General features: G+C 33.3%; 1 protein-coding gene across 1 annotated transcript; it reads right to left on the bottom strand.

Annotated features, from left to right (window-relative positions):
- Positions 1-7077: 7077 nt before the first annotated feature.
- LOC104718979 (auxin-responsive protein IAA14) lies at positions 7078-9223 on the bottom strand. Its single transcript, XM_010436808.3, has 5 exons — positions 8750-9223; positions 8403-8632; positions 7890-8025; positions 7488-7549; positions 7078-7378 (listed from the first exon to the last, which is right to left on the bottom strand). Exons 1-5 carry the CDS (start codon positions 8968-8970, stop codon positions 7341-7343), a joined length of 687 nt encoding a protein of 228 aa, XP_010435110.1. The 5' UTR covers positions 8971-9223; the 3' UTR covers positions 7078-7340.
- Positions 9224-16236: the final 7013 nt, after the last annotated feature.

The raw sequence follows: 16236 nt of genomic DNA, 5'->3' as shown, positions 1-16236 counted from the left end.
AGATCTGATTTTTATTGCATTAACTCTAATTAATCTCTTGATTTAGTACTTCATAATTACCTGAGAAATTCCCTAAGCCTAACCTTTTGATTTTCTGAATTCACAACCCTTTGATTTAATATTTTGCATTGTCTTTTTTTTTTTTTTTTTTTAATTCAATTTAATCTGTTTAGCGTAATATCAAAAACTCTATAATTTATTGTGTTTGATCTTGAGTCTCTGTGGATTCGACCCCTAAGTACTACATTGATCTCTTGTTTGAGAGAGTAGCTCTAGGGTTAATTTGAGCATATCAAATTTTGGCGCCGTTGCTGGGGACTCTTTGATCATCCATTAGATTTGAGTTTTGTATTTCGTCTAAATTTTTCTTTTTATTTTCTACTTACACGCTTTTGTTTCTTTTCTCTTGTGTGTTTCAGGTACATGCCTAAGCCAAATACCAGGAAGAATCCTATTGGTCCAGTTGTTAAGCTTACAAACCAAGAGTTAGGACAACTAGAGCGTGATAACATAAAAGCAGCCAAATCAGCAAATATGGTCAACCCAATCATATTGAGACCAGATGCAGATGGTGTTTTGAGGGATCAAGAGGGCCACTTGCACAATGAGCAGAGCCAAAAGCTTGATGCAGAAGGGAATGTTATTGCTGAAGCTATTGTTGTCAATGAGCAGGATGTTAGCGAGCAAGTTCTTGTTGTTGACAAACAGGCCGATGGTGCCGACCGATGCCAACAGGGCATCGATCAACACCCCCTTCCTGCAGACAGACGTGGAGCTGCAAAACACGTCGAGAATCCGGTTCGAAGACAGGAGAACAACCGAGACTTGATCAGGACCATTGCTGACTACAACTGGGCTGATCTTGTGTATGAGAACCGGTCTGCTATTGTTCTTCCTCCATTCCAGAGGAATGATTTTGAGTTGAAACTTGCTTACTTTCAACTAATTGGGCAAAGACCTTTCTCTAACCTGCCCAATGAGAAGCCTTTGGACCACATAGAGCATTTTGAGGATCTTGTAACCAGTATCAAGGCTAATGGAGTGACTGAGGATTACATCTTCTGCAAGCTTTTCCCTTACTCACTTGCAGGAGAGGCATCTCAGTGGTTGAAGCAGTTACCAGCTGGATCATTGACAAATTGGCATGACGTGAAGCCCTTCCTTAATTATTTTTATGATGATGCTATGTTAGATGAGCTAATAGTCAAGCTGTCCTCCTTCAAGCAAAGACCAGATGAAGCTTTAAAGGCAGCTTGGGTGAGATTCAAAGTCTATCAGAGGGACTGTCCACACCATGGATTTTCAAGAGTGCAACTGCTAAGCATCTTTTTCAGAGGAATTGACTGGGAATATCAGCTAGCTTTGGATGCTGCAAGCCATGGAAACTTCAAGACAAGATTCCAGAAGAAGCTGAAGCTTTGATTGAGAATTTGGTTTCCAACAATAGCACTAAGAGAGCAAATACTGAAAGGAAGAGATTGCATGGAGGATTTGATTCAAACCAGCTAGCTTCTGTTAATGCTAAGCTTGATTCAGTTCATAATCTCCTGGTTGGTAAGAAATCAGTACACTTTGCTGCTGAAGTTGAATCATTTGAGCCACAACCTGAGACTGGGAATGAAGAAGCAGATGTCAACTTTGTATATGGGAATCAGGGTCAGAGATTTGGTAATCAACAAAGCAACAAGCCTTACAGTGGGAACTTTTCAGGGTACACTCCTAACCCAGATTACCAGAAGCAGCAACAGAATTATGGCTATACAGGAACCTATGGGAACTCATCTTATCAGTCTCCTCTTCCTAAGACTTCTTCTGAGAGTAGAATAGAGGCCATGCTTGATCAGCTTCTTCAGGGACAGGAGAATATGACAGTGACATTCAATGGAAAGATCGACAGTGTCTACACTGAGCTGAATGGGAAGATAGATGCATTAAACATTCATGTCAAGAAGCTAGAGAATCAAGTTATTCAAACAGCTGGATCCATCAAGAGGCAAGAGGGATTTCTCCCTGGGAGAACTGAGTCAAACCCCAAGCATGCTTGCAATGCCATATTAGTGAGGGATGAAGAAGATGGAGAAATTGAAACTGCAGAAAAAGGAGAGCAATCGGCCAAACCTGAGACGGAGAATTCGACTTCAGACAATGGTGTCGGTCGACACCCCTCTCAGACAGAACCAGAAACTGCAAAATCTGAGGTTCCAACAGCTGTTGAAAGGGTGTACAAGCCTAAGGTCCATTTTCCTAAGCCAAGAAGGTCCAAGCAGGAGCTTGAGGAAGCTAGATGCAAGGCAATGATGGATAAGGTAATGATTGAGATGCCTTTGATTGATGCAGTAAAGCTTTCACCACCACTTAAGCGGTATGTGAAGAGAATGGTATCCAATGGTATAAGCCCTGAAGAAGGAGCACTGCTTACAAAAGATGTCAGTGCAATTCTGTTGAACCAGCCTGTTCAAAGGAGAAAAGAGAAGAAGCAAGAAGTGATAGTCTCTGAGAGAGTGAGTGTAGCAATTCAGTGTAGGACTGCTAAGAAGTTACCAGATCCTGGAAGCTTTGTACTTCATTGCTCAATCTCAACAGGTAGGTTTGCACACTCACTTTGTGATCTAGGTTCTAGTATCAATTTGATGCCACATTCTATTGCTGTGAGACTTGGGATGACAGAATTCAATCCAACTCAGATTTCTCTTATCTTGGATGATCGATCCCGAAGAATTCCTGAAGGTGTTTTAGAGGATATTCCAATTAAGGTTGGAAACTTCATGATTCCCACTGACTTTGTGGTGCTGAAGTATGATAAAGAGCCTAGTGATCCTCTAATCTTAGAAAGATCTTTCTTGGCAACAGCTGGTGCAATCATAGATGTGCAGAAGGGACACATAACACTGAATGTGGAAGGTTTGAGTCTGAACTTTGAGATGGATAAGCTGAGGAGAGCTCCTACTATTGATGGACAAACTTTTTATGTTGAAAAAGTTTCTGCTACAAGAGCAACAGGCTCAGTATTGATCGATGCTCCATTAGCATCGATCGACACCCCTCCACATCCGAGCCTGCACTTGTCCACAACTGATGCTCCAAGTAAGAAAACTGCTCCCAAACAGAAACCTCCCCACTCCACACTCCAGAATCCTCAGGTAAGGCCAAGGTACACATCCTCTGCACCTAAACCCCCTCCTATCATCAACAAGGCTTTCAAAGGTACAAAAACTGTTTTGCAGTTAACCAAGCCACAAGATTATCGTAGAGCGCTTGTTTCTTCTGTTGATAATTTTGCAGGACATAAAAGAAGCAAACCCATCCCAAAATCCCGCCTTGTTCCTATTCTTCATGTCCTTGGTAGACCTCACTCTACTACTGCTTATACACCACCTTGGATGAAGAGGTCATGCTATGGTAGGCATCCACTGCCACGTTCTGATCCACCTGATGCATGAGCTTCAACACAGTCAAGCTAATGACTGAAAACAAGCGCTTAGTGGGAGGCAACCCACTTCTAGGTTTTTCTTTTCCTTTTGAGTCATTTTTCTTTTTGCATTGAGTCAGTTTTTGTTTGAAATTTTGTTTGAAATTATGAACTATCTATCTATCATGTTGCTTTTAACTTGTGTTTGAGTGTCTCTTAACAGAATAATCATCCAAGGATTGATCCATCAACACAACTATCTGCAACTAACAAGGACTTACGGCAAAAACACCATTCGTGATTAGTGTCGATCGACACTAAAATGGTGTCGCTCGACACCAGCTGGTAACCCGAAAACAGTTCATCTTTTCCTTACAATTTTCAATACATTTTTTTTTTAGCTTTCCTCTTACTTGAAAACACTGGGGACAGTGTTGTTTAAGTCTGGGGGAGGTTAGTACTAACTACTAACTTAGTTTTGGGTTTTTAGTGTGTCAAAACCGATTTTTGTTTTTATTGAGTCAAATTTTTCAAAATTTTGGAATTATGATCTCTAACTAATGACTATTGTTCTTTGGTTAACACTCTAATGACTTTTGACTAAGCTTGACCTCAGAGCTGAAGTGTGGAAAAGACTATGAGCTGTATCAACAATCCTGAAAGCCCTTATTCAAAGGATATCTAGTTAAACTAACATTGTCTCAACTTTTATCAGGATTTTAACCGGACTTAATCTCTTACTTTGGGGTTAGAAATCAGTGGACTAAACTTCTTTTTCAGGCCATACAAGACAGTGCAATTTTTCAAAGTATGTTTCCCCTCTCCCTTCCCTTCAGTGTTTTGTGAAAAAAAAAAGAGAGAAAGATCAGAAAAAAAAGAGGAAGAATAAAAGATGAGATGATTTTGATCAGTTTAGAGAGGTAGGTAAATTACCTGTGACCTCATTATTCTATTCTTGAATCAAATGATCACACAAAGCTTGGAAGCGAGGGATAGGTAAATTACCAATGACCCCGGTATTCGCTTACATCTTTGATTTGAAAGAAAAAAAAAAAAAAAAAAAAACAAGAAGAGAAAGTTAGGAGAAACAACTCATTAGAAATGAGAAAAGGGAGAGGAAAGGAGATGTATGAAGAATGTCTTGGCCTAAAGAGAGTCCATATGCCACTGATCGATACACCAAGGTAAGACTCACTTGTACTTGCTTTAATTTATGTAATGAGATGACAATGGTGAGACTAGAGATTCCAGAGGATTGTGGGATTTGAGTAAGGAATGTTGATGCTTTTCAAATGAAAAAGTATATGAAGTAAGTTCTTGAGAGTCAAGGCGATGAAGAGTGCGAAGATCAGTTGTCTGCAGTTGAGGGAGTTCCTATGTTTTCAAACCTCTTACACAAGTCTAAGTTTCTGTTTTACTTGAGGGCAAGCAAATGCTAAGTCTGGAGGAGTTGATATATCATGGTTTTTACGGTTTTTAACCATGATATAAGTGTGCTTTTGAGTCTTTTCATTTGTTTCTAGGATTGTTTTTGAGTTTTTACAGGTTATTTAGGAATTTGGCACTGAAGGAGCAAAGTGGAGCTATTTGGATGACTTTGGAGCATTTTACAGAAGGAAAACAACTTGGACTCGGATCAGAGTAGCAGCGTCGACCGGCACCGAAGGAGCATCGGTCGACACCTATGTTTATCCGACGAGAGAAAGAAGAAATTGGAAGTTTTACAATTTTACCCAAAGTTTTCCTAAATTGCAACACAAGTCTCTAACGTGTTTTAGGACATATAAATATTGTTTTTGGGTTTAAGAAAACCTTTAAGTAATTTTCTAGCAGCTTTTTTGAGAGAGAGATATTGAGAGCTTTTGGGAGAGAAGGATCTGAATTTTTTGTAGAGAGAAGATTTCTAAACTCCCTCTTTTTACTTTTAATATTTATTGCATGTTATTCAGAATGATTTGTTCTTCATTAAACATGTCTGAGTAATTTGCTTGTTAGGTTTAGGGTTTTTCACAAGGTTTTTATGATTTATTATATCTGTGATTTTTAGGGTTCTTAATCTTTTATGATCTTCATCTTTGGTTGTTCTTCACAATAGTTCTTGATTGATCACCTAGAATTATTATCTTAGGGAAATTAATTGATATGAGAATATAATTGTTTTCCTGATTAAAACCATTGATGAACAAAATTACTTTTTACAAAGAGATTTGAATTAGTGATTTTGTGAAATTATCTAAACATGTTTTTAAAGCTGATCTTTAACTTAGAATTTTACAAAGAGATTTGGATTTTCTGGTTTTAAATTAAGATAATAATTGCAGTGAGAACTGAATTATTTTACCAAAAAGTTTAGAGTTCTAGATCTGAATTTTATTGCATTAACCCTAATTAATCTATTGATTTAATACTTCATAATTACCTGAGAAATTCCCTAAGTCTAACCTTTTTGATTTTCTAAATTCACAACCCTTTGATTTAATATTTTGCATTGTCTTTTTTTTTTTTTAATACAATTTAATCTGTTTAGCGTAATATCAAAAACTCTATAATTTATTTTGTTTGATCTTGAGTCTCTGTGGATTTGACCCCTAAATACTACATTGATCTCCTGTTTGAGAGAGTAGCTCTAGGGTTAATTTGAGCATATCAGTTGCGTTTGTCTTTTCGCTTGTGTGTATAGCCCAGTAGATGGGAGGATCGCCACACTGAGTATTTGTGATAATACTCATGCATCTCAATTGTTGTTTGTGGTGTGCATGTATGTGACGTGGAATCATGGCGATGAGGAGAAAGATGATCTCGGGTCTCAGTTATTGTGGTGTGGTTATGTTTATATGTTGTTGGAACCTTGTATAGAAGTATGATAAGCTCTTGGATAGAATGGTTAGGAGTGGTATCGTGTTGATATTTTATTGGAGTTGGTTACGAGTTATGTTTCCAATATGCATTTATTGGATGTTGATTTACTATTAATATTGTGGTTGATTTAATTAATTAGTATGAGATGGTTAGTTAATTATATCTATATAAAAAACGGGTCGGGTTGTTTAATCTTTAATCGATGAGGCACATGCCATTGCCTAGATTAGGTTTGTTGAAGAGGGTTTGGAGATATTTCGAAAAGGAACAAAAAGATGGAGAGATAAAAACATAAAACTAAAGATAACCTAGCAAAGATCTAAATAAAGCATGGAAGAGGATATGTTGTCCCAAGGCTGACGAGCAAAAGCTTCGACGATGGCAAAGGAGTTGATCGGAATAAATGCCTCGATAATTGTATCTAGGAGAGAAAAGGAAGGGTTGTAGATAGCTTTTCTCCCACTTTGGAATGTTAATTTTCACAAAAAAAAAAACTTATTACTAAAAAACAAACTGTTTTACCATTTTGTTTTCTATCTCCTGCTCCCCAACATCAATATGATAGTGTACGCCGATTGGTGTCCGATACGATTGCTGGAAAACAATAATGGATCCGATAGTATGGATTTCATAACTGAACAATATGATATTATTATAATTATTATTTCGAAAACAGTTTTTGTTCTATTTCTGATTTTAGAAAACCAATTATCAAACTATCTCTTGTAAAGGCTTTTCTGTTGGTTAAACAAATTTTACATTTCACAAGAAAATAATCCAACGTAAAACTTAACTATTATAAAATTGAATTTTGCATAAATGAAAACTCTATAGAATCAATATTACAATTACACATTAAAGTTTGATTTCTACTTAAGAGATGAAACATAAACACAGACATATTTAAACTTTCGACTTCTGATCAAATACAAATTTGTGACTTCTTTTTCGTAAACAATTCTAGTTCCCTATATACCCTTAATATTAAAAATTACAAACACATATGATCACAACGATACAAAATAAAAAAAAAAATCAAGAATCCATTATTGTCCTCATTTTTTTTCTTTGTTCAGGATCTGTTCTTGCACTTCTCCATTGCTCTTGGAGCTGAAACCCAATTGGGTAAAACAAAAGCAAGAACCATATATTGGATTATGAATTTTTAAGGAAACAGAAAAAAGGACACTCTAAGAACCGAACAATGAACAAAACGTACCAAGGCCAACTGCTTCGGATCCTTTCATAATGCGCAAACGTTTGCACGACTCGACAAACATCCTGAAATCGATAATATGGGTTGGTGACTAAAAACAGAAATCTATTGAAAGTCATATATAAATATACTTTAACGATAATAGTGAAAAGAAATTGATGTGCCAGCTACAAATGAGCTAACATATAAAATTTAAACATTTTATTTCAGTTCTCTGTCCCATGCCAACTTGTGCGTATTTTTAACACATGGATTTTGATTGTTCTTTGGTATTTCTTCCTAATGATTAATATCAATAATATATAATGGTCTTAGCAATTTAGAGAATACTTCTTATCTTTTGGATGGAAAACAATTATAAAGAGTGAGGCAACTATTGAAAGCAAGAAGATAAAGGAAACTCACGGCCAGGGGACATCACCAACGAGCATCCAGTCACCATCTTTATCCTCGTAGCTTGGAACATACTCGGAGCTGTTTAACAGATCCATCACTTTACTCTCGTTCATGAAATCTATCATTCCTTGTGCTCCATAACTCCCTTTAATCAATCAAAATCCAAAAGTTTATCATATTAGTTTAATAGCAAATAAATAGTACGACCTCACTGCCGATAGAAACAAAAAAGAATCAAGAGTATTGACTTCAACTGTTTGTATTTATATAGTTTGCGTTTACATGTGAAAATTTAGGTTATAGAAAATTTTTAAATCAAATCCTTTATCGAAAATTATTTTTTTGTAAACTATTTTTACAAAATGTAAACGCTAAAACATCATATAACGTTTAATTTGCGTTTAAAACTAACAGTTAATTTGTGTGTGTATGTCAGATGGTAAATATTTAAATATAGACGTACATCGTAAACGCAAAAGCACAAAAATTAATGATCTAAAACCTATGTTTGTAAATGCGTACCCATAGTAAAGGAGCTGAACATTTTGGCCAAGGCATCAGAGAGATCCTTGTAGCTGTTGTACATCTTGAGGTCAACCTTACGAAGATAAGGAGCTCCATCCATGGAAACCTTCACAAAGGCGACGGTTCCTCCAGCACTGCTCATTGCCTCATCCGGTTCGCCGTTCTTGTGATTAGCCATAACATTTTTACGGTAGTTCCTCACAGGTGGCCAACCCACCACTTGTGCTCTACATACAATATAAAAATCACAGACCCAATAATGTTATCATTTATGCATAGATGTCGTTAAAAAGTACTTTTGGTCTTCTTTTGAGAAATTTTGTAAATGTCTTAACAGAACTTACTTAGCAGGAGGCTTAGCAGGGTCTTTGAGGAGAGTCTTCTCTTTAATAGATCCAGCAACATTGAGATCCCCATGTCCTTGTTTGTTAGATTGAAGATTGAGTTTGAGATCAACGGTCTCAGAGAAGCCTCTCTTATTTCCAACACCCGACTTGGCCGGACTCTCCACGGTTTCAGTGCCTCCGGGGAGCCCAAGGCAGAGCTCCGTTTCCGTAAGGTTCATTTCTTCTCTCTTTCTTTGTTTTTGTTTCTTTCTCTCGTTATCTCTTTCTCTCTCTCTATTTTCTTGTTGGAGGTGAAGTTTGATAAGAGGGGAACAAGAAAAGGGTAATGAGAGAAGAGTCGATGATATAAGGAAGTGAGAGACTATAGCCTATAGACGGTAAAAAAAAAATCTGCGTTAACCCGCGATTAATTACTCACTTTCTGTAAGCAATCATTTAGTTGGAATAAAAACAAAGAACAATAACAATAGTAGGTGTATTGCGTATTTTATGTGCATATAAAAACCCAACATTTTCTTGATATGTGGGTTCCCAACACGTGGCCTTCTCCTAGATTTTACTTAGTAAAAATCTCACCATTCCTTGTCAAAAACCTGAAAAGTCTAAATTACGAATAAATAGGTGATAGATGATTATTGCGCCAGAGCTAAGCGTAGTGTAATGGAATGATAAATGATGACCTATTGAAAACTGGTTTACGTCGAAGACAGTAATATATGTCGTGGTGATGATTTTTATGGGTTGTTAAAACAATTAAAAAATTAAAAAAAATAATAAAATAATAAAATAAATAAGTTATTTAATTCTTTTTGACATAGCATATTGATTGTCAGATGAAAATGGAAACCATAGATGGTGACAGTTGGGGTGTCAACAAATAAGTATCAATTCATGTTTTTGTATATTCAACAATATATATATATATATATGTATGTATATAAATATATATATCTATTTACAGGAAAATATATGCTATAATATGAATTCTTTACACATATTAACATATGCATGCATATATTGTATTTAGGGTCTGAATGATGACTGCGTTCAAGGCGATCAAATTCGTCAGCGGTTTAGATAGTCCAAAAAATAAGGCGGCCAGCAGACCGCTGCGGACCAACTCTATTTTTATACAAAAATGGTTCGCAGTTGGTCCGCAACGGTTTTCTTTCTATTATCTTTAGACCGCACCACTGCGGACTGTATTTGATAAATGGTGAATAAAATGTGGTCTAATCCGCTGATAGATTTGTCCGTCCTGACCGCTACAACCATTCACATCCATAATGTAATTATAAAAATAGAGAATAAAATATAATTGAAGGAACTATTTCTGATTAAATTAGTTAAACTAAATAAAAATAAAATTAAAAATGATTTATCAAGAAGTAGAATTCATACAAATGTAAATACCTAATTAATATATACATGTGTCTATTAGATATTTTGTTGAATATATGAGTTCATCGGACTTCGACGTATTTATTATATATATAAGAACAATTTTCTTTTTGTCCGATCCAAACAAAACAGGATATACATATTTTGTTATTTGTTGTTTAATTTGGATCCGACAAAAAAAAATTGTTCTTATATTGAATCCTTATATATATGTCGTGTTTACAGTTTCCACTTATCCATAACCTTTCGACTAAGGTGACTCTGTTTTTCTTAGATGAATTGTATAAACTGACGTATAACAAGTCTGACATTAAAAATAATCGATATCACTATATATAGTTTGTAAGTGTAAGTATAATGGGATAACACATTCGTTTTTTTCCTTCTAACAATATCTTTGAATCCATAAAATCCAATTAATGAACTCGAATAATGCAGGTTAATCCTGCAAAATTAATAACAGTACACAATATAATTTTCATATATATTTCGTTTTTTTATAAACAGATATAGTATTTATTTTTTTCAAAATTCTATTAATTAGTTTAGAGTTTTCGTTATCATAATATACATAAATATGTATGAGGGAAATATATGTATATAGATATATATATATATATATTATATTTATATACGTAACAGAAAAGAATATTATACGTAAATTTATCAATCTCAAAGATTCGTGAAATAAATATTTAGGTTCTAAAAACATGTGTACTTCTATCAACATGTCTATTAATGTCTGTATTCACTTCTATGATTAATGTTTTTTCCTTTCTTTAATTGCCTACCAATTTGTTAACGTTGCCTCCATTGGTCAACTGTTCACGTATCACATCACATGTATAATTGTATACAGCAAGTAATATTGGGTGGTAAAAATTCCATTAATCGTATTTGGTCAACATTATTATATGATTAGTCGTATTTGGTCCTCAATGGCGTTCATATTAATTCGTATACTTTCGAAGTCAGCATCTGTGAAAGAGTTATGACCAACTAAGTTTAATCCTAATAAATTAAGATGTATAACAAATAATTAATGATGAAAACAATCTTTGTAAATATTAACTTCAATTTGGACCATCTCCTATCAACATCCTCCTTATTGTCCGTGAAATGATGAGGCAATTTTGGGAAAAATATGCTTGTTCAGTTGTCGATGAAATCATTATTAAAGTGCGTAGTTAATTTTAAAATAAACTTCTTTGCCGAACCTTCCAATCATGTGGTTCAAGTATAACCCACATGAACGTATAATTTATCCGACGGAAAGGGCGGGTTAGTGACTATATTTATTTGCATGCTTAATTTACTTTTTTTCCTTATTTTAGACGTATTATAGCCATATTCCATATCATTGAATTTAAGTTAATCATTAGATACCAAAAAAGAGAATAAGAATAAATAATTGTATCTATCTAACGGCCGATTTGAATATTCGAAGAGAAGCTCTATCTGTGGGTTGCATCTCTCCGAAATATTAGTCTCAGACCTTCCATAAGTTTGGAAATTTACTCTGAATTAACAAAATAAATAAATAAATAAATAAATAAAAATATAATGAGCCGTTTACAACTTATATAAAATTAAAGTGCACATGGATTAAAGGGGATGATTATTATTTTGGAGATAAAAGGATGATTATTTTTGTCTTCAGATACCTTATATATAAAACTCTGTACGATACCTAACCTTTTTAATAACCCAATAATGGATACTTTGCTTAAACAATATCCAGCAAAAATTGATATTCAAATCTGATGACAATATTAAAAGTAAATATATTAAGTAATAATAAATCAAGATCATGTCAGTTTAACATTATCGGTATAATATTGTCATCGTTCTTTTTTTTTTTTTTAGTATTAGCTAGTGTCTAAATAATTATTAATAAAATGTTAAATTTATTATATATCATTAAATCTGATCATAATACAAATGATATATACTTCTTCGTTTTTGTCAATAACATCATATATATGTGTTTTGGATCCATCAATTAATGTGTCATCACTAGAAAAAAATCATGCACCATATTTGTGGTAGACAGTTTAGCATTAATGATACTTAAGACCACACCGAATAAGTTAAACTACGTTGGAGATCTCTGGTACAATTTGTTTTCTGTAAACTACGTAATTTGTTGTTTTTCGATTTATTGAAAAATTAAATAAACTTTTTGTCAAACACTAGGTTATGAGCTTTAGTAAAAAATAGAACTAATTTAATTACTGTTAAATTGATGACACAATTCAACAAAGACATATATATATATATATATATATATTGCTTTTGTCTTTCCCTTTTTTTTTTTTTGTTGCTAACCAAGAACAATCTAATAACCAAAACGATACTAATATTTGAAATCTTTAGAGGTCGGAATTTATATCATTTAATGCATGGAGTATGACCAAAAAACACTAATAGAAGATAGTCCTTGACTGATAACTCGATCTCCGACCTATATCCACACGAAAACACATCTTGCGTTGTCAAAGAACTATTCAACTGAATCCGGTGAAGATAGTGAGACAAGTCACATCCAGTTGGGGAAGAAATAAACATACCAAACCCTCAAAGGCTATGTTTTTGCCTTGTCAACTTCTCTCAGTCCCCCCATATGAACCCAGTGTATCTATCACTCCCACCATTCATTTTCTCTTTTATTTTATTGTTTTCTTTTTAGATTTTTAAAAACGTTTCTAAGATAATAGTATTAACAAGATGAAGATTTTTTTTTTTTTTTTTTCTTTCTCTTGGAGCATCTTATTCGCGTTGGCCATCTTCCCAACCACAAATCCCTCTCTGCATGAACACCTTATGATAGATGCAGCAACATATGCACTTGTCCCTCGAATTAACGATCCTCATCAAATACTTTTGTTTTCTTCTTAATTGATTAGTAAATGCGTACGATTAGTTACGTTGTCTCCATGCAGATATGAATTGGGTTTTGTCTTTTGAATCTTATCTATTTCATTCAAGTTCTAAAAACTCGAAGCTGTAAATTTGGTGGACACTATTGATGTGGATATAATATGACGACGTGGATCTATTTTTAGTGTGGTAGGCTTCCGCTTGACTTTTAGCCATTAACTTATATATGTGCTTGTGGATTGTGGTAGTTGGCATGCATATCGCATTTAGTTGATATCGTACTGTATATATGTTATCCTTATATTGTTTTACTTACCATGTCTAAGCAAATGTAATTCTTACAAAACATTTGTGTGACTCACACTCATCTATGCTTTTAGTTCCAAAAAGGGTAAAGGTGCGGAATTTGGACTGTATATGTATACAAAAATATTACCCACATATTATCCAAAAATCGAAACGAAATATTTTGTTTATACATATATAATCCCCCCCTAGGACACCAGAAAATATCTACATCTAAAGTTCCCTCTATAATATACAATACATTGTTTGGTTTAGTTGGTTAAAGGTTTATTTATATAAAAATTCGCTATATGGTATAATTTAGGATTTGTGATATTTTGGTAGTTTTTAAAAACAAACTAGAAGTTAGCATCTTTTTTTCCAGAATTTCTTTTAAAATCATATATCATAGATCTTTTTATATAGAATAAGCAACTTAAATAATTTAGTTTGTTTGTCCAAAAAAAAAATTTAGTTTTAGTAACATGCATACACTAAAAAATAAAAGGATGGATGTCATGGAGTTATAAAAAAAAAATTACTTCAAAATAATTTTGTAGTTAGTAATACAATTTTTGTTTGAAAAAAAACCTATAATAATGATTCTATGCTAACTAGTAATTATAAAAGGAAACACATGCATATGTACAAGGTTTAGAGGCATGATTCTGCTTTTTTTTGTTTTTGTTTTTTTTTTTTTTCTGTTTTTCAATATTAATTTATCTCGGAAAAAGAAATGCTCAAGTGTTTACGTATACGTATATTAATGTACATACCACTCGTATATTTAGTACAAAAAAAAAAATGTTCAGTATAGTATTGATAAGGCAAGACTGGACAAGACGAGACAGGTCCAAACAAATTAGTGAATGATTGGTAGGACGAGATTTATGAGATGGTCCGGGTTATAATGTTAAGCCATTTTCATGAACATATACGTGTTGTTTTAATATGATATGCAAATCTCTTGTGGTCTCTCTGGTGACCACAACAGATTTCATTTGACCATATGATCTTCTATATAGCAATCAATTCACGTTTGGTATACAAATCCCTTATATATATGCCAAACAAAACAATTAATTCTTAAGTCTACCAAAATTAGATTTCAGATCAAGGTTCCAACTAATTTCAAGACTAACGTCCATTAGGGTTCATAGTTCATAGTTATTAGTTATCAGTTATCACATATTGGAAGATAGGCTAGTAGAAAGAGATCGTATAAATATTCAAATTAATTCATTACTTGAAATGTTATTCTTCATCATCCGAGAAAAAATATTCTAACATAAAGGATGAATTCATTAAATAAAAACATTATAAAAAGTTGTTCGGATCCTTTATAATACCCGATTGGATCTCGTCTTCAAGTAATACCCGTAAAACAAAACGAGTACCTGGATATACTAAACTCATAACGCCTTTAACATATACTATTTTCCTGTGTTTAATTGGATAATTCAGGTGTTCTCAGGTAATTTGAGTTTATTTCGATACAAAGTAACCCAAACCATAGTACTCCATAGATTTTTACTAATCATTTTAATATTTCCATTCGATTAAATTCAGAGTTTTCAGGTAATTCGACTAATTTCGAGTAGTTTGAAAATTAGATAGATTCACATTAAAAATACTCGTACCAAACAATATTTGAAAAACTATTGATTCATATCACATGTCCGTTCCCCAAACATCTTCACCTAAAATTAAAGTATCAAATGATTTTTTCTTTAGACATTTACATATTTTTCCTCTACCAATATTATTCCTCATCTTGGAAAAAATAATCTTATTTTAAAAAGTTATAATATGAAAGTATATATGAACAGACAAGAATATGACACTTTAATAAGTGAATATTAATGATAGATTAGCTACGAATTTATAAAGTTGATTCCGATTCTTATTATTTCCTTAGCAGAGATTAATATTTGTATTCAAATAAGTTCTTTTTCTAATAGCTGATATGTTTATTCAAAAAAATAGATGATATGTAGCGACGTAATTACAACATCTGAATTGTTTAATCAATATCCTGCTACTCAGTCACATTATGTAATTGTACTAACAGTTATATTTATTGTTTAGCTAGTGATTCAGTTAATTAGAATCACCTGTTCCAATAATAATAAATATAGAACAGCACCAATAGTGTTCTTGTAAGTGAAGTGAAGTCCTCATTTGGACCACTTTTAAGTTTCTTGGATCTGAAATATGTGAATAGGAACAACGCATTAATTCATACTTACATCAAAGTTTATATTGTTGTTTTTCAATATTATTTATTAATTAAAAATTCCTTACAAAGTCAAATTTTATTTTTATATCCTAGTGGTTAAAATTCTATTATTTGAAGATTAGTGTAAAGTTATAAAAAGGATTATAATGCAGAGGATTATAAACAAGGTCCTACATACGTTACAAACCATAGACATAATTAAGAGAATCTGGCACTGATAATATGATTCTTATTGTTGGTGGAACCAGAGACATCATATCACATGGTTATAGGACCATGGTAGGGGCTGACCATAGATAGGCACCTCCCTTTGCTTAAACATGTTTCAACGTATTATATACTTCTTCAGATAAAATTTCATATATTTTTTAATGACCGTGCATGGTAAAGTAGACCACAACTTACATTGTCAATTTATGTGGAAAATCTGATATAAACACATAACTAAGAAGTCATATATATGCAAATAAATATAAAGATTCAAATTCCACTTTACAAATATACTTCAAAATAAACTTTGCTGTGTATATTCAATGTTACAAAGACATGTGATTTTAATTTCATATGCGTTTATAAAACATGGGGTGTACTTTGACGAGACAAGAAAGTACCCTCCAAATAAATCTTAGACTCGTGAGTCGTGTTCAAGTTTGTAGCTCAATGCTCATAGTCATATAAT

This window comes from Camelina sativa, chromosome 10 (genome assembly GCF_030686135.1).
Source record: "Camelina sativa cultivar CO46 ecotype springtype chromosome 10, ASM3068613v1".
Taxonomy (NCBI): Eukaryota; Viridiplantae; Streptophyta; class Magnoliopsida; order Brassicales; family Brassicaceae; genus Camelina; species Camelina sativa.
This window is presented reverse-complemented; position numbering and strand designations above follow the sequence as displayed.

Excerpts from the sequence above, each read along its gene's own strand:
- LOC104718979 (XM_010436808.3), bottom strand. The coding sequence starts at position 8,970 with ATGAACCTTACGGAAACGGAGCTCTGCCTTGGGCTCCCCGGAGGCACT. Across the intron at positions 8,633-8,749 it reads CCTGCTAAGCCTCCTGCTAA|AGCACAAGTGGTGGGTTGGC; the intron begins GTAAGTTCTGTT and ends TATTGTATGTAG. Across the intron at positions 8,026-8,402 it reads GTTCAGCTCCTTTACTATGG|GGAGTTATGGAGCACAAGGA; the intron begins GTACGCATTTAC and ends GATTGATTAAAG.